Source organism: Taudactylus pleione, unplaced genomic scaffold (assembly GCF_031769625.1).
Source record: "Taudactylus pleione unplaced genomic scaffold, aTauple2 ptg001061l, whole genome shotgun sequence".
NCBI classification, from domain to species: Eukaryota; Metazoa; Chordata; class Amphibia; order Anura; family Myobatrachidae; genus Taudactylus; species Taudactylus pleione.
Genome location: NW_028285462.1, coordinates 299,523 through 318,194, shown reverse-complemented (window position 1 = coordinate 318,194; position 18,672 = coordinate 299,523). Strand labels below are relative to the sequence as shown.

The 18,672-nt window shown below is 45.5% G+C and overlaps 1 protein-coding gene across 4 annotated transcripts in view; it reads left to right on the top strand.

Moving 5' to 3' along the window:
* PTPRO (protein tyrosine phosphatase receptor type O) overlaps positions 1-18,672 on the top strand; it is a 640,592-nt gene that overhangs the window by 596,319 nt on the left and 25,601 nt on the right. For all 4 annotated transcript variants that reach the window (XM_088461537.1, XM_088461535.1, XM_088461536.1 and 1 more), the window contains one exon: positions 17,096-17,250. In XM_088461537.1, coding sequence (XP_088317663.1) covers positions 17,096-17,250 — 155 coding nt within the window. The remainder of the gene's footprint in view (positions 1-17,095; positions 17,251-18,672) is intronic.

Here is an 18,672-nt window from a genome sequence, read left to right as displayed (position 1 = left end):
CATAGGTGTCCCCACTCCAGTGACAGCTGCTAGGGGCAGTAATTGCAGTAATATAGGTACAATGTATATATGCGATGTAGGAGCATAGCTGAGAATGGAGCTTCCCATAGGTGTCCCCACTCCAGTGACAGCTGCTGGGGGCAGTAATTACAGTAATATAGGTGCAGTGTATATATATGAAGTAGGAGCATAGCTGAGAATAGAGCTTCCCATAGGTGTCCCACTCCAGTGACAGCTGCTCGGGGCAGTAGTTACAGTAATATAGGTGCAATGTATATATGTGATGTAGGAGCATAGCTGAGAATGGAGCTTCCCATAGGTGTCCCCTCTGCAGTGACAGCTGCTCGGGGCAGTGATATAGGTGTAATGTATATATGTGATGTAGGAGCATAGCTGAGAATGGAGCTTCCCATAGGTGTCCCCACTCCAGTGACAGCTGCTGGGGGGCAGTAATTGCAGTAATATAGGTGTAATGTATATATATGATGTAGGAGCATAGCTGAGAATGGAGCATCCCATAGGTGTCCCCCTCCAGTGATAGCTGCTAGGGGCAGTAATATAGGTACAATGTATATATATGATGTTGGAGCATAGCTGAGAATGGAGCTTCCCATAGGTGTTCCCTCTCCAGTGACAGCTGCTCGGGGCAGTAATTACAGTAATATAGGTGCAGTGTATATAAGTGATGTAGGAGCATAGCTGAGAATGGAGCTTCCCATAGGTATCCCCACTCCAGTGACAGCTGCTCGGGGCAGTAATATAGGTGTAATGTATATATGTAATTTAGGAGCATAGCTGAGAGTGGAGCTTCCCATAGGTGTCCCCACTCCAGTGACAGCTGATCGGGGCAGTAATTACACTAATATAGGTGCAATGTATATATGCGATGTAGAAGCATAGCTGAGAATGGAGCTTCCCATAGGTGTCCCCACTCCAGTGACAGCTGCTGGGGGCAGTAATTGCAGTAATATAGGTGTAATGTGTATATATATATGTGATGTAGAAGCATAGCTGAGAATGGAGCTTACCATAGGTGTCCCCCTCCAGTGACAGCTGCTGGGGACAGTAATTACAGTAATATAGGTGCAGTGTATATATATGAAGTAGGAGCATAGCTGAGAATAGAGCTTCCCATAGGTGTCCCCTCTCCAGTGACAGCTGCTCGGGGCAGTAATTACAGTAATATAGGTGCAATGTATATATGTGATGTAGGAGCATAGCTGAGAATGGAGCTTCCCATAGGTGTTCCCCCTCCAGTGACAGCTGCTGGGGGGCAGTAATTGCAGTAATATAGGTGCAATGTATATATATGAAGTAAGAGCATAGGTGAGAATGGAGCTTCCCATAGGTGTCCCCACTCCAGTGACAGCTGCTCGGGGCAGTGATATAGGTGTAATGTATATATGTGATGTAGGAGCATAGCTGAGAATTGTGCTTCCCATAGGTGTCCCCACTCCAGTGACAGCTGCTGGGAGCAGTGCTATAGGTGTAATGTATATATGTGGTGTAGGAGCATAGCTGAGAATGGAGCTTCCCATAGGTGTCCCCACTCCAGTGACAGCTGCTCGGGACAGTAATTGCAGTAATATAGGTGTAATGTATATATATGATTTAGGAGCATTGGTGAGAATGGAGCTTATCATAGGTGTCCCCACTCCAGTGACAGCTGCTCGGGGCAGTAATTGCAGTAATATAGGTGCAGTGTATATATGTGATGTAGGAGCATAGCTGAGAATGGAGCTTCCCATAGGTGTCCCCACTCCAGTGACAGCTGCTCGGGGCAGTAATTACAGTAATATAGGTGCAGTGTTTATATATGAAGTAGGAGCATAGCTGAGAATAGAGCTTCCCATAGGTGTTCCCCTTCCAGTGACAGCTGCTGGTTGCAGTAATTACAGTAATATAGGTGCAATGTATATATGCGATGTAGGAGCATAGCTGAGAATGGAGCTTCCCATAGGTGTCCCCACTCCAGTGACAGCTGCTCGGGGCAGTAATTACAGTAATATAGGTGCAATGTATATATGTGATGTAGGAGCATAGCTGCGAATGGAGCTTCCCATAGGTGTCCCCACTCCAGTGACAGCTGCTCGGGACAGTAATATAGGTGCAGTGTATATATGTGATGTAGGAGCATAGCTGAGAATGGAGCTTCCCATAGGTGTCCCCACTCCAGTGACAGTTGCTGGGGGGCAGTAATTACAGTAATATAGGTGCAATGTATATATATGATGTAGGAGCATAGCTGAGAATGGAGCTTCCCGTAGGTGTCCCACTCCAGTGACAGCTGCTTGGGGCAGTAATATAGGTGTAATGTATATATGTGGTGTAGGAGCATAGCTGAGAATGGAGCTTCCCATAGGTGTCCCCACTCCAGTGACAGCTGCTCGGGACAGTAATTGCAGTAATATAGGTGTAATGTATATATATGATGTAGGAGCATAGCTGAGAATGGAGCTTCCCATAGGTGTCCCCACTCCAGTGACAGCTGGTCGGGACAGTAATTACAGTAATATAGGTGCAGTGTATATATGTGATTTAGGAGCATTGGTGAGAATGGAGCTTACCATAGGTGTCCCCACTCCATTGACAGCTGCTCGGGGCAGTAATTGCAGTAATATAGGTGCAGTGTATATATGTGATGTAGGAGCATAGCTGAGAATGGAGCTTCCCATAGGTGTCCCCACTCCAGTGACAGCTGCTCGGGGCAGTAATTACAGTAATATAGGTGCAGTGTTTATATATGAAGTAGGAGCATAGCTGAGAATAGAGCTTCCCATAGGTGTTCCCCTTCCAGTGACAGCTGCTCGTTGCAGTAATTACAGTAATATAGGTGCAATGTATATATGCGATGTAGGAGCATAGCTGAGAATGGAGCTTCCCATAGGTGTCCCCACTCCAGTGACAGCTGCTCGGGGCAGTAATTACAGTAATATAGGTGCAATGTATATATGTGATGTAGGAGCATAGCTGCGAATGGAGCTTCCCATAGGTGTCCCCACTCCAGTGACAGCTGCTCGGGACAGTAATATAGGTGCAGTGTATATATGTGATGTAGGAGCATAGCTGAGAATGGAGCTTCCCATAGGTGTCCCCACTCCAGTGACAGCTGCTCGGGACAGTAATATAGGTGCAGTGTATATATGTGATGTAGGAGCATAGCTGAGAATGGAGCTTCCCATAGGTGTCCCCACTCCAGTGACAGTTGCTGGGGGGCAGTAATTACAGTAATATAGGTGCAATGTATATATATGATGTAGGAGCATAGCTGAGAATGGAGCTTCCCGTAGGTGTCCCACTCCAGTGACAGCTGCTTGGGGCAGTAATATAGGTGCAATGTATATATATGATGTAGGAGCATAGCTGAGAATGGAGCTTCCCGTAGGTGTCCCCACTCCAGTGACAGCTGCTCGGGGCAGTAATATAGGTGCAATGTATGTATGTGATGTAGGAGAATAGCTGAGAATGGAGCTTCCCATAGGTGTCCCACTCCAGTGACAGCTGCTCGGGCAGTAATATAGGTGTAATGTAGATATGTGATGTAGGAGCATAGCTGAGAATGGAGCTTCCCATAGGTGTCCCCACTCCAGTGACAGCTGCTCGGGACAGTAATATAGGTGCAGTGTATATATGTGATGTAGGAGCATAGCTGAGAATGGAGCTTCCCATAGGTGTCCCCTCTCCAGTGACAGCTGCTCATGGCAGTAATTGCAGTAATATAGGTGTAATGTATATATGTGATGTAGGAGAATAGCTGAGAATGGAGCTTCCCATAGGTATCCCCACTCCAGTGACAGCTGCTCGGGGCAGTAATATAGGTGCAGTGTATATATATGATGTAGGAGCATAGCTGAGAATGGAGCTTCCCATAGGTGTCCCCACTCCAGTGACAGCTGCTCGGGGCAGTAATATAGATGTAATGTATATATGTGATGTAGGAGCATAGCTGAGAATGGAGCTTCCCATAGGTGTCCCCACTCCAGTGACAGCTGCTCGGGGAAGTAATATAGGTGTAATGTATATATATGATGTAGGAGCATAGCTGAGAATGGAGCTTCCCATAGGTGTCCCACTCCAGTGACAGCTGCTCGGGCAGTAATATAGGTGTAATGTATATATGTGATGTAGGAGCATAGCTGAGAATGGAGCTTCCCATAGGTATCCCCACTCCAGTGACAGCTGCTCGGGGCAGTAATCACAGTAATATAGGTGCAGTGTATATATGTGATGTAGGAGTATAGCTGAGAATGGAGCTTCCCATAGTTATCCCCACTCCAGTGACAGCTGCTCGGGGCAGTAATATAGGTGTAATGTATGTATGTGATGTAGGAGAATAGCTGAGAATGGAGCTTCCCATAGGTGTCCCACTCCAGTGACAGCTGCTCGGGCTTTAATATAGGTGTAATGTATATATGTTATGTAGGAGCATAGCTGAGAATGGAGCTTCCCATAGGTGTCCCCACTCCAGTGACAGCTGCTCGGGACAGTAATATAGGTGCAGTGTATATATGTGATGTAGGAGCATAGCTGAGAATGGAGCTTCCCATAGGTGTCCCCACTCCAGTGACAGCTGCTCGGGACAGTAATCACAGTAATATAGGTGCAATGTATATATGTGATGTAGGAGCATAGCTGAGAATGGAGCTTCCCATAGGTGTCCCCACTCCAGTGACAGCTGCTCGGGACAGTAATATAGGTGCAGTGTATATATGTGATGTAGGAGCATAGCTGAGAATGGAGCTTCCCATAGGTGTCCCCACTCCAGTGACAACTGCTCGTGGCAGTAATTGCAGTAATATAGGTGTAATGTATATATGTGATGTAGGAGAATAGCTGAGAATGGAGCTTCCCATAGGTATCCCCACTCCAGTGACAGCTGCTCGGGGCAGTAATATAGGTGCAGTGTATATATAGATGTAGGAGCATAGCTGAGAATGGAGCTTCCCATAGGTGTCCCCACTCCAGTGACAGCTGCTTGGGGCAGTAATATAGTTGCAATGTATATATGTGATGTAGGAGAATAGCTGAGAATGGAGCTTCCCATAGGTATCCCCACTCCAGTGACATCTGCTTCGGGCAGTAATATAGGTGTAATGTATATATGTGATGTAGGAGCATAGCTGAGAATGGAGCTTCCCATAGGTATCCCCACTCCAGTGACAGCTGCTCGGGGCAGTAATTGCAGTAATATAGGTGCAAAGTATATATATCAAGAAGGAGCATAGCTGAGAATGGAGCTTCCCATAGGTGTCCCCACTCCAGTGACAGCTGCTCGGGGCAGTAATTGCAGTAATATAGGTGTAATGTATATATGTGATGTAGGAGCATAGCTGAGAATGGAGCTTCCCATAGGTGTCCCCTCTCCAGTGACAGCAGTAATATAGGTATAATGTATATATGTGATGTAGGAGCATAGCTGAGAATGGAGCTTCCCATAGGTGTTCCCCATCCAGTGACAGCTGCTCGGGGCAGTATTTGCAGTAATATAGGTGTAATGTATATATGTGATGTAGGAGAATAGCTGAGAATGGAGCTTCCCATAGGTATCCCCACTCCAGTGACAGCTGCTCGGGGCAGTAATTGCAGTAATATAGGTGCAAAGTATATATATGAAGAAGGAGCATAGCTGAGAATGGAGCTTCCCATAGGTGTCCCCACTCCAGTGACAGCTGCTGGGGGCAGTAATTGCAGTAATATAGGTACAATGTATATATGCGATGTAGGAGCATAGCTGAGAATGGAGCTTCCCATAGGTGTCCCCACTCCAGTGACAGCTGCTGGGGGCAGTAATTACAGTAATATAGGTGCAGTGCATATATATGAAGTAGGAGCATAGCTGAGAATGGAGCTTCCCATAGGTGCCCCCACTCCAATGACAGCTACTCGGGGCAGTAATATAGGTGCAATGTATATATGTGATGTAGGAGCATAGGTGAGAATGGAGCTTCCCATAGGTGTCCCCACTCCAGTGACAGCTACTCGGGGCAGTAATATAGGTGCAATGTATATATGTGATGTAGGAGCATAGCTGAGAATGGAGCTTCCCATAGGTGTCCCCACTCCAGTGACAGTTGCTGGGGGGCAGTAATTACAGTAATATAGGTGCAATGTATATATATGATGTTGGAGCATAGCTGAGAATGGAGCTTCCCGTAGGTGTCCCACTCCAGTGACAGCTGCTTGGGGCAGTAATATAGGTGCAATGTATATATATGATGTAGGAGCATAGCTGAGAATGGAGCTTCCCGTAGGTGTCCCCACTCCAGTGACAGCTGCTCGGGGCAGTAATATAGGTGCAATGTATGTATGTGATGTAGGAGAATAGCTGAGAATGGAGCTTCCCATAGGTGTCCCACTCCAGTGACAGCTGCTCGGGCAGTAATATAGGTGTAATGTAGATATGTGATGTAGGAGCATAGCTGAGAATGGAGCTTCCCATAGGTGTCCCCACTCCAGTGACAGCTGCTCGGGACAGTAATATAGGTGCAGTGTATATATGTGATGTAGGAGCATAGCTGAGAATGGAGCTTCCCATAGGTGTCCCCTCTCCAGTGACAGCTGCTCATGGCAGTAATTGCAGTAATATAGGTGTAATGTATATATGTGATGTAGGAGAATAGCTGAGAATGGAGCTTCCCATAGGTATCCCCACTCCAGTGACAGCTGCTCGGGGCAGTAATATAGGTGCAGTGTATATATATGATGTAGGAGCATAGCTGAGAATGGAGCTTCCCATAGGTGTCCCCACTCCAGTGACAGCTGCTCGGGGCAGTAATATAGATGTAATGTATATATGTGATGTAGGAGCATAGCTGAGAATGGAGCTTCCCATAGGTGTCCCCACTCCAGTGACAGCTGCTCGGGGAAGTAATATAGGTGTAATGTATATATATGATGTAGGAGCATAGCTGAGAATGGAGCTTCCCATAGGTGTCCCACTCCAGTGACAGCTGCTCGGGCAGTAATATAGGTGTAATGTATATATGTGATGTAGGAGCATAGCTGAGAATGGAGCTTCCCATAGGTATCCCCACTCCAGTGACAGCTGCTCGGGGCAGTAATCACAGTAATATATGTGCAGTGTATATATGTGATGTAGGAGCATAGCTGAGAATGGAGCTTCCCATAGGTGTCCCCACTCCAGTGACAGCTGCTCGGGACAGTAATATAGGTGCAGTGTATATATGTGATGTAGGAGCATAGCTGAGAATGGAGCTTCCCATAGGTGTCCCCACTCCAGTGACAACTGCTCGTGGCAGTAATTGCAGTAATATAGGTGTAATGTATATATGTGATGTAGGAGAATAGCTGAGAATGGAGCTTCCCATAGGTATCCCCACTCCAGTGACAGCTGCTCGGGGCAGTAATATAGGTGCAGTGTATATATAGATGTAGGAGCATAGCTGAGAATGGAGCTTCCCATAGGTGTCCCCACTCCAGTGACAGCTGCTTGGGGCAGTAATATAGTTGCAATGTATATATGTGATGTAGGAGAATAGCTGAGAATGGAGCTTCCCATAGGTATCCCCATTCCAGTGACATCTGCTTCGGGCAGTAATATAGGTGTAATGTATATATGTGATGTAGGAGCATAGCTGAGAATGGAGCTTCCCATAGGTATCCCCACTCCAGTGACAGCTGCTCGGGGCAGTAATTGCAGTAATATAGGTGCAAAGTATATATATCAAGAAGGAGCATAGCTGAGAATGGAGCTTCCCATAGGTGTCCCCACTCCAGTGACAGCTGCTCGGGGCAGTAATTGCAGTAATATAGGTGTAATGTATATATGTGATGTAGGAGCATAGCTGAGAATGGAGCTTCCCATAGGTGTCCCCTCTCCAGTGACAGCAGTAATATAGGTATAATGTATATATGTGATGTAGGAGCATAGCTGAGAATGGAGCTTCCCATAGGTGTTCCCCATCCAGTGACAGCTGCTCGGGGCAGTATTTGCAGTAATATAGGTGTAATGTATATATGTGATGTAGGAGAATAGCTGAGAATGGAGCTTCCCATAGGTATCCCCACTCCAGTGACAGCTGCTCGGGGCAGTAATTGCAGTAATATAGGTGCAAAGTATATATATGAAGAAGGAGCATAGCTGAGAATGGAGCTTCCCATAGGTGTCCCCACTCCAGTGACAGCTGCTGGGGGCAGTAATTGCAGTAATATAGGTACAATGTATATATGCGATGTAGGAGCATAGCTGAGAATGGAGCTTCCCATAGGTGTCCCCACTCCAGTGACAGCTGCTGGGGGCAGTAATTACAGTAATATAGGTGCAGTGCATATATATGAAGTAGGAGCATAGCTGAGAATGGAGCTTCCCATAGGTGCCCCCACTCCAATGACAGCTACTCGGGGCAGTAATATAGGTGCAATGTATATATGTGATGTAGGAGCATAGGTGAGAATGGAGCTTCCCATAGGTGTCCCCACTCCAGTGACAGCTACTCGGGGCAGTAATATAGGTGCAATGTATATATGTGATGTAGGAGCATAGCTGAGAATGGAGCTTCCCATAGGTGTCCCCACTCCAGTGACAGTTGCTGGGGGGCAGTAATTACAGTAATATAGGTGCAATGTATATATATGATGTAGGAGCATAGCTGAGAATGGAGCTTCCCGTAGGTGTCCCACTCCAGTGACAGCTGCTTGGGGCAGTAATATAGGTGCAATGTATATATATGATGTAGGAGCATAGCTGAGAATGGAGCTTCCCGTAGGTGTCCCCACTCCAGTGACAGCTGCTCGGGGCAGTAATATAGGTGCAATGTATGTATGTGATGTAGGAGAATAGCTGAGAATGGAGCTTCCCATAGGTGTCCCACTCCAGTGACAGCTGCTCGGGCAGTAATATAGGTGTAATGTAGATATGTGATGTAGGAGCATAGCTGAGAATGGAGCTTCCCATAGGTGTCCCCACTCCAGTGACAGCTGCTCGGGACAGTAATATAGGTGCAGTGTATATATGTGATGTAGGAGCATAGCTGAGAATGGAGCTTCCCATAGGTGTCCCCTCTCCAGTGACAGCTGCTCATGGCAGTAATTGCAGTAATATAGGTGTAATGTATATATGTGATGTAGGAGAATAGCTGAGAATGGAGCTTCCCATAGGTATCCCCACTCCAGTGACAGCTGCTCGGGGCAGTAATATAGGTGCAGTGTATATATATGATGTAGGAGCATAGCTGAGAATGGAGCTTCCCATAGGTGTCCCCACTCCAGTGACAGCTGCTCGGGGCAGTAATATAGATGTAATGTATATATGTGATGTAGGAGCATAGCTGAGAATGGAGCTTCCCATAGGTGTCCCCACTCCAGTGACAGCTGCTCGGGGAAGTAATATAGGTGTAATGTATATATATGATGTAGGAGCATAGCTGAGAATGGAGCTTCCCATAGGTGTCCCACTCCAGTGACAGCTGCTCGGGCAGTAATATAGGTGTAATGTATATATGTGATGTAGGAGCATAGCTGAGAATGGAGCTTCCCATAGGTATCCCCACTCCAGTGACAGCTGCTCGGGGCAGTAATCACAGTAATATAGGTGCAGTGTATATATGTGATGTAGGAGTATAGCTGAGAATGGAGCTTCCCATAGTTATCCCCACTCCAGTGACAGCTGCTCGGGGCAGTAATATAGGTGTAATGTATGTATGTGATGTAGGAGAATAGCTGAGAATGGAGCTTCCCATAGGTGTCCCACTCCAGTGACAGCTGCTCGGGCTTTAATATAGGTGTAATGTATATATGTTATGTAGGAGCATAGCTGAGAATGGAGCTTCCCATAGGTGTCCCCACTCCAGTGACAGCTGCTCGGGACAGTAATATAGGTGCAGTGTATATATGTGATGTAGGAGCATAGCTGAGAATGGAGCTTCCCATAGGTGTCCCCACTCCAGTGACAGCTGCTCGGGACAGTAATCACAGTAATATAGGTGCAATGTATATATGTGATGTAGGAGCATAGCTGAGAATGGAGCTTCCCATAGGTGTCCCCACTCCAGTGACAGCTGCTCGGGACAGTAATATAGGTGCAGTGTATATATGTGATGTAGGAGCATAGCTGAGAATGGAGCTTCCCATAGGTGTCCCCACTCCAGTGACAACTGCTCGTGGCAGTAATTGCAGTAATATAGGTGTAATGTATATATGTGATGTAGGAGAATAGCTGAGAATGGAGCTTCCCATAGGTATCCCCACTCCAGTGACAGCTGCTCGGGGCAGTAATATAGGTGCAGTGTATATATAGATGTAGGAGCATAGCTGAGAATGGAGCTTCCCATAGGTGTCCCCACTCCAGTGACAGCTGCTTGGGGCAGTAATATAGTTGCAATGTATATATGTGATGTAGGAGAATAGCTGAGAATGGAGCTTCCCATAGGTATCCCCACTCCAGTGACATCTGCTTCGGGCAGTAATATAGGTGTAATGTATATATGTGATGTAGGAGCATAGCTGAGAATGGAGCTTCCCATAGGTATCCCCACTCCAGTGACAGCTGCTCGGGGCAGTAATTGCAGTAATATAGGTGCAAAGTATATATATCAAGAAGGAGCATAGCTGAGAATGGAGCTTCCCATAGGTGTCCCCACTCCAGTGACAGCTGCTCGGGGCAGTAATTGCAGTAATATAGGTGTAATGTATATATGTGATGTAGGAGCATAGCTGAGAATGGAGCTTCCCATAGGTGTCCCCTCTCCAGTGACAGCAGTAATATAGGTATAATGTATATATGTGATGTAGGAGCATAGCTGAGAATGGAGCTTCCCATAGGTGTTCCCCATCCAGTGACAGCTGCTCGGGGCAGTATTTGCAGTAATATAGGTGTAATGTATATATGTGATGTAGGAGAATAGCTGAGAATGGAGCTTCCCATAGGTATCCCCACTCCAGTGACAGCTGCTCGGGGCAGTAATTGCAGTAATATAGGTGCAAAGTATATATATGAAGAAGGAGCATAGCTGAGAATGGAGCTTCCCATAGGTGTCCCCACTCCAGTGACAGCTGCTGGGGGCAGTAATTGCAGTAATATAGGTACAATGTATATATGCGATGTAGGAGCATAGCTGAGAATGGAGCTTCCCATAGGTGTCCCCACTCCAGTGACAGCTGCTGGGGGCAGTAATTACAGTAATATAGGTGCAGTGCATATATATGAAGTAGGAGCATAGCTGAGAATGGAGCTTCCCATAGGTGCCCCCACTCCAATGACAGCTACTCGGGGCAGTAATATAGGTGCAATGTATATATGTGATGTAGGAGCATAGGTGAGAATGGAGCTTCCCATAGGTGTCCCCACTCCAGTGACAGCTACTCGGGGCAGTAATATAGGTGCAATGTATATATGTGATGTAGTAGCATAGGTGAGAATGGAGCTTCCCATAGGTGTCCCCCCTCCAGTTACAGCTGCTTGGGGCAGTAATTGCAGTAATTAAGGTACAATGTATATATATGAAGTAGGAGCATAGCTGAGAATGGAGCTTCCCATAGGTGTCCCCCCTCCAGTGACAGCTGCTCGGGGCAGTAATTACAGTAATATAGGTGCAATGTATATATGTGATGTAGGAGCATAGCTGAGAATGGAGCTTCCCATAGGTGTTCCCACTCCAGTGACAGCTGCTGCGGGGCAGTAATTGCAGTAATATAGGTGCAATGTATATATGTGATGTAGGAGCATAGCTGAGAATGGAGCTTCCCATAGGTGTCCCCACTCCAGTGACAGCTGCTCGGGGCAGTAATTGCAGTAATATAGGTGCAATGTATATATATGAAGAAGGAGCATAGCTGAGAATGGAGCTTCCCATAGGTGTCCCCACTCCAGTGACAGCTGCTCGGGGCAGTAATATAGGTGCAATGTATATATGTGTAGTAGGAGAATAGCTGAGAATGGACCTTCCCATAGGTGTCCCCACTCCAGTGACAGCTGCTCGGGGCAGTAATATAGGTGCAATGTATATATGTGATGTAGGAGCATAGCTGAGAATGGAGCTTCCCATAGGTGTCCCCACTCCAGTGACAGCTGCTCGGGGCAGTAAATGCAGTAATATAGGTGCAATGTATATATGTGATGTAGGAGCATAGCTGAGAATGTAGCTTCCCATAGGTGTCCCCACTCCAGTGACAGCTGCTCGGGGCATTAATATAGGTGCCATGTATATATGTGATGTAGGAGCAAAGCTGAGAATGGAGCTTCCCATAGGTGTCTCACTCCAGTGACTGCTGCTCGGGGCAGTAATTGCAGTAATATAGGTGCAATGTATATATGAAGTAGGAGCATAGCTGAGAATGGAGCTTCCCATAGGTGTCCCCACTCCAGTGACAGCTGCTGGGGGACGGTAATTACAGTGATATAGGTGCAGTGTATATATGTGATGTAGGAGCATAGCTGAGAATGGAGCTTCCCATAGGTGTCCCCACTCCAGTGACAGCTGCTCGGGGCAGTAATGGCAGTAATATAGGTGCAGTGTATATATGTGATGTAGGAGCATAGCTGAGAATGGAGCTTCCCATAGGTGTCCCCACTCCAGTGACAGCTTCTCGGGCAGTAATTGCAGTAATATAGGTGCAATGTATATATATGATGTAGGAGCATAGCTGAGAAAGGAGCTTTCCCATAGGTGTCACCACTCCAGTGACAGCTGCTGGGGGACGGTAATTACAGTGATATAGGTGTAATGTGTATATATATATATGAAGAAGGAGCATAGCTGAGAAAGGAGCTTTCCCATAGGTGTCCCCACTCCAGTGACAGCTGCTCGGGGCAGTAATGGCAGTAAAATAGGTGCAATGTATATATGTGATGTAGGAGCATAGCTGAGAATGGAGCTTTCCCATAGGTGTCCCCACTCCAGTGACAGCTGCTCGGGGCAGTAATTGCAGTAATATAGGTGCAATGTATATATGCGATGTAGGAGCATAGCTGAGAATGGAGCTTCCCATAGGTGTCACCCTCCAGTGACAGCTGCTCGGGGCAGTAATATAGGTGTAATGTATATATGCGATGTAGGAGCATAGCTGAGAATGGAGCTTCCCATAGGTGTCCCCACTCCAGTGACAGCTGCTCGGGGCAGTAATATAGGTGTAATGTATATATGTGATGTAGGAGCATAGCTGAGAATGGAGCTTCCCATAGGTGTCCCCCCTCCAGTGACAGCTGCTGGGGGGCAGTAATTGCAGTAATATAGGTGCAATGTATATATGTGATGTAGGAGCATAGCTGAGAATGGAGCTTCCCATAGGTGTCCCCACTCCAGTGACAGCTGCTCGGGGCAGTAATATAGGTGTAATGTATATATGTGATGTAGGAGCATAGCTGAGAATGGAGCTTCCCATAGGTGTCCCCCCTCCAGTGACAGCTGCTTGGGCAGTAATTGCAGTAATATAGGTGCAATGTATATATGTGATGTAGGAGCATAGCTGAGAATGGAGCTTCCCATAGGTGTCCCCACTCCAGTGACAGCTGCTCGGGGCAGTAATATAGGTGCACTGTGTATATATATATATATATATATATATATATATCTATCACACATAATACACTATGTATGACACATATAATGGCTTACTGTGATCGCTGGTCCTGTATATGCTGGAATTATGACACACAATACACTATGTATGACACATATAATGGGTTACTGTGATCACTGGTCCTGTATATGCTGGAATTATGACACACAATACACTACGTATGACACATATAATGGGTTACTGTGATCACTGGTCCTGTATATGCTGGAATTATGACACACAATACATTATGTATGACACATATAATGGGTTACTGTGATCGCTGGTCCTGTATATGCTGGAATTATGACACACAATACACTATGTATGACACATATAATGGTTACTATGATCACTGGTCCTGTATATGCTGGAATTATGACACACAATACACTATGTATGACACATATAATTTGTTACTGTGATCACTGGTCCTGTATATGCTGGAATTATGACACACAATACACTATGTATGACACATATAATGGGTTACTGTGATCGCTGGTCCTGTATATGCTGGATATATGACACACAATACACTATGTATGACACATATAATGGGTTACTGTGATCACTGGTCCTGTATATGCTGGAATTATGACACACAATACACTATGTATGACACACATAATGGGTTACTGTGATTGCTGGTCCTGTATATGCTGGAATTATGACACACAATACACTATGTATGACACATATAATGGGTTACTGTGATTGCTGGTCCTGTATATGCTGGAATTATGACACACAATACACTATGTATGACACATATAATGGGTTACTGTGATCGCTGCTCCTGTATATGCTGGAATTATGACACACAATACACTATGTATGATGCATATTAAAGCTGGATAAGTGGTAATTATGTCCTCTTCTGGACAGGCCACACTCACTCTTAAATCAAGCATTTGGAAACCCCCCTCTAGAAATCCTGCGTTTGCCACTTTCTCCGGGCGCCATGGTTCCACGCTACTCCTCTGTCTCTACCCAGAACATCCTTAATACACCAGAATTCCTAAACACTCCCCTGAGCAAAGCACTGGCCAAAAGTGAACCAGGTGACTCCTAAATTAAACTAAACTACCCAGCAACAAACTTGTCCTGCTAATCGGCAAAAAACTAGGATTCTTACCTGTTCTCAAGCATAATCCGCTTTCGTCTACCAAAATCAGCTAAAATCACATAATTTGGGCCTTTTTTGTTCCTACGGTATTATTAACCTCATTAACATTAATTTCCAGTCATTTTTAGTCAATTTTGACCACCTCACAGCTCACAGTATTGTTCACCAACATAGGCCAAAGGCTGGCCGGCTACACTAAGCAGCAGAGCAGCGGCACCAGCACACGGCAATTATTCCTGTATACAAATGTTTTGCAAATGAGTAATGTATTAGCAGTAACCAATCACACTGACTCACAAGTACGTTCAATAGAGAACAATACAACACAGAAATGTACTAAGAATCGTACGTGGAATATCCTTGCTCAAAACAAGTAGTCATAGGAAACAGGCCGCAAACAAAAAACTCCTAAACCATGTGTAACTAGCGACAGCAGACATGAATGCCCCCTACACAAGCACACATGCCTATTCTCAGTGCCCAATCTGTAGTTCCCTCCTGGGGGTGCTAGGCCTCCGATGACTGGCACTGTGCCCATGTAAAGCCCAGATCAATCAGCCTTGGTTGGGAAAACCCCCCAAATCTCCCCAACCATAAAAACTGTTCCGTACCTGCGGGTCGGGTACAGTGCGGGTCGGATATAGTATGGGTTGCAGAGGCGCTGAGAGGGGGATACTAATTACCCAGACCCTGGCTGGGGGAGGGGCCCGGCGGGTGGCCTGGGTCCGTCACCGCCCCCTCCCCTCTGTCTACAATGACAGGAGCCCAGCACACGCTGAGCTGCAGCAGTCTCCTTTGCCTGTGGGGGGGAGCGATCACACTGCCGTGTACAGGACTGATTACGCTGTTGTTACATACCCGGATGCAGAAATCTGTCATTTCAAGTTGATTTTGTCCCCTATTTATTAATGATCGCTATTGTAATGCGATCAGGGCAAGATATTACCGCTTATGATCGTATATTGCAATATGTCATCATGGCGCCCAGATGTATCATCCAGAGACACACAGGGACACGGGCTCCGAAATTGCGATGTATCCAGAGAGCTACCGGGGCTGCTGTGCATGCGCAGTCACGCTGACTGCACATGCATGGCCGCCATTGCCGGGGAGGGCTCAGGGGAACCCTCCGCCGGATAATTATGCACGATGTAGCCCATAGGTTACTGCGGCTAACGCCATCTTCAGATGTTTGTAGCCAGTTTACATGAAATATTCCCATAAAAAATGTACATAAAATAATAAAGAATAAATAAACATTTACAGAAACGTGATCATAACAGAATAAGAAAGTAACAATTTCCCTCTCGAAATTCACACTAAAGCCGGGTAGACGCGGAACGATCTGCTCTATGAGCGAGTGTTGTCCCCTCACCTGCCGGGCTCAATGTCATTCTCAATATCGTTCAGTGACGTCACCGGCCACAGTCCCCGAACATGCAGGGCCTGACCATATCGTCATGTTGGCCTGCTTGTTCAGGCGATGGCAGACATCTTTAACGATCCGCGGGAGCGTGCATCATTAATGATGTCATGCATACACATGGAACAATATTGAACGGTATGAATGATAACTATATTATTATTAATATCATACCGTGTGTACGCACCTTAACCAAACTTCAAATTCAACATAATCTATATCTTTGCCGTTTACTTTCCAGCTTTTCCCCATCCGTGTCTCTCTGGCGTTAGCTGCGGGGGATGGGGGATGCGTCTGCCTGTGGGAATGGAGAGATATCTGGTGTGGTCCCTCCTTCATACATCCGGGGGGTTCTAAATATTTGTGGGTAACCAGTTTTCAGGGAATATACCTCAAATGCCTGTGTGACGGAGGCATTTGTGAGGTGGGACGGGGAAGGCCTGTGTTCCTGGGAGGGATGAGGCCAGGGTCAGTATCCACCCGGACAGCCTGTGTAAGCTGAGGCCGTTGCTGCCCAACACCGATGGGCGCTATGGTGATCCCTGGCTGTAATCTCGGTCGCAGCGCTGGGATCGCAGGTGCTGACAGGAGGCGCCTCTTCACTTCAGATGCCTCCTGCAGCATTAGAATTTTAGCAGGACAGAATTGCAACGCCTCTTGTGTGTGTGGCCCTTGTGTGCGGCCCCTTGTGTACGGCCCCTTGTGTGTTTGGCCCTTGTGTGTGGCCCTTGTGTGCGGCTCTGTAATTCCGTCCACTGCTGAATCGCTTAATCCAAAGTGGAGATAAAGTGATCAAAATACATAAAAAATATTAGCTCATTGTACAATGAAGAAAAATAAATCCTAAACGAGAAGTAAGTTATTGTATGTGGAATTAATTTACTGCTATTTTAAAGACTATTTATATCCACTTTGTGACCTATCGTTAGTTGTATAATTTCTGGGGGGGGACAAGGAAAGATATTTTATCTGGGCTTTGTTATGAAGTTTTGTGACTTAACTAAAATTCTACGTCTTTCTTCAATCAGGCTGACGACGTGCAACATATTATGCATTTCAACTTTACAGCGTGGCCGGACCACGGAGTCCCAGCTGCCAGCGCAGCGGAAAGCATACTCCAGTTTGTGTATATGGTGAGACAGAAAGCTTCCAAAACCAAAGGGCCAATAACGGTGCATTGCAGGTAACCACCAGCACGACGTCTTCTCGCTTATTCTTGGAGTATGTTTGTTAGTAATTAGTGAATGAAACAGAAACTATCCCAATGTGACAAGAGCAGGATGCCGAGCATACTGAAAAAAAAGGTTATGCCCGTCTGGCATCTCTTCTCGCCCAGTAATGTCTTATGCCCGTCTGGCATCTCTTCTCGCCCAGTAATGTCATTTTATGTACAGCCATGGCCGAAAGTTATGAGTGACACAAGTATTGGTTTTCACAAAGTTTGCTGCTTCAGTGTTATTAGACCTTTGTGTCAGATGTTACTATGGTATACTGAGATAACATTACAGCATTACATAAGTGTCAGATGTTACTATGGTATACTGAGGTAACATTACAGCATTACATAAGTGTCAGATGTTACTATGGTATACTGAGGTAACGTTACAGCATTACATAAGTGTCAGATGTTACTATGGTAAACTGAGGTAACATTACAGCATTACATCACTGTCACATGTTACTATGGTATACTGAGGTAACATTACATAAGTGTCAGATGTTACTATGGTATACTGAGGTAACATTACAGCATTACATAAGTGTCAGATGTTACTATGGTATACTGAGGTAATATTACAGCATTACATCAGTGTCAGATGTTACTATGGTATACTGAGGTAGCATTACATAAGTGTCAGATGTTACTATGGTATACTGAGGTAACATTACAGCATTATATAAGTGTCAGATGTTACTATGGTATACTGAGGAAAACATTACAGCATTACATAAGTGTCAGATGTTACTATGGTATACTGAGGTAACATTACAGCATTACATAAGTGTCAGATGTTACTATGGTATACTGAGGTAATATTACAGCATTACATAAGTGTCAGATGTTACTATGGTATACTGAGGTAACATTACAGCATTACATAAGTGTCAGATGTTACTATGATATACTGAGGTAACATTACAGTATTACATAAGGGTCAGATGTTACTATGGTATACTGAGGTAACATTACAGCATTACATAAGTGTCAGATGTTACTATGGTATACTGAGGTAACATTACATAAGTGTCAGATGTTACTATGGTATACTGAGGTAACATTACAGCATTACATAAGTGTCAGATGTTACTATGGTATACTGAGGTAACATTACAGCATTACATAAATGTCAGATGTTACTATGGTATACTGATGTATAATTACAGCATTACATAAGTGTCAAAGGCTTTTATTGACAATTACATTAAGTTTATGTAGAGAGTGAATATTTGCAGTGCTGACCTTTCTTTTTCAAGCCCTCTGCAATTTGCCCTGGCATGCTGTCACTCACCTTCTGGGCCACATACTGACTGATGGCCGCCCATTCTTGCCTAATCAATGCTTGGAGTGTATCAGAATTTGTGGGTTTGTGTTTGTCCACTCACC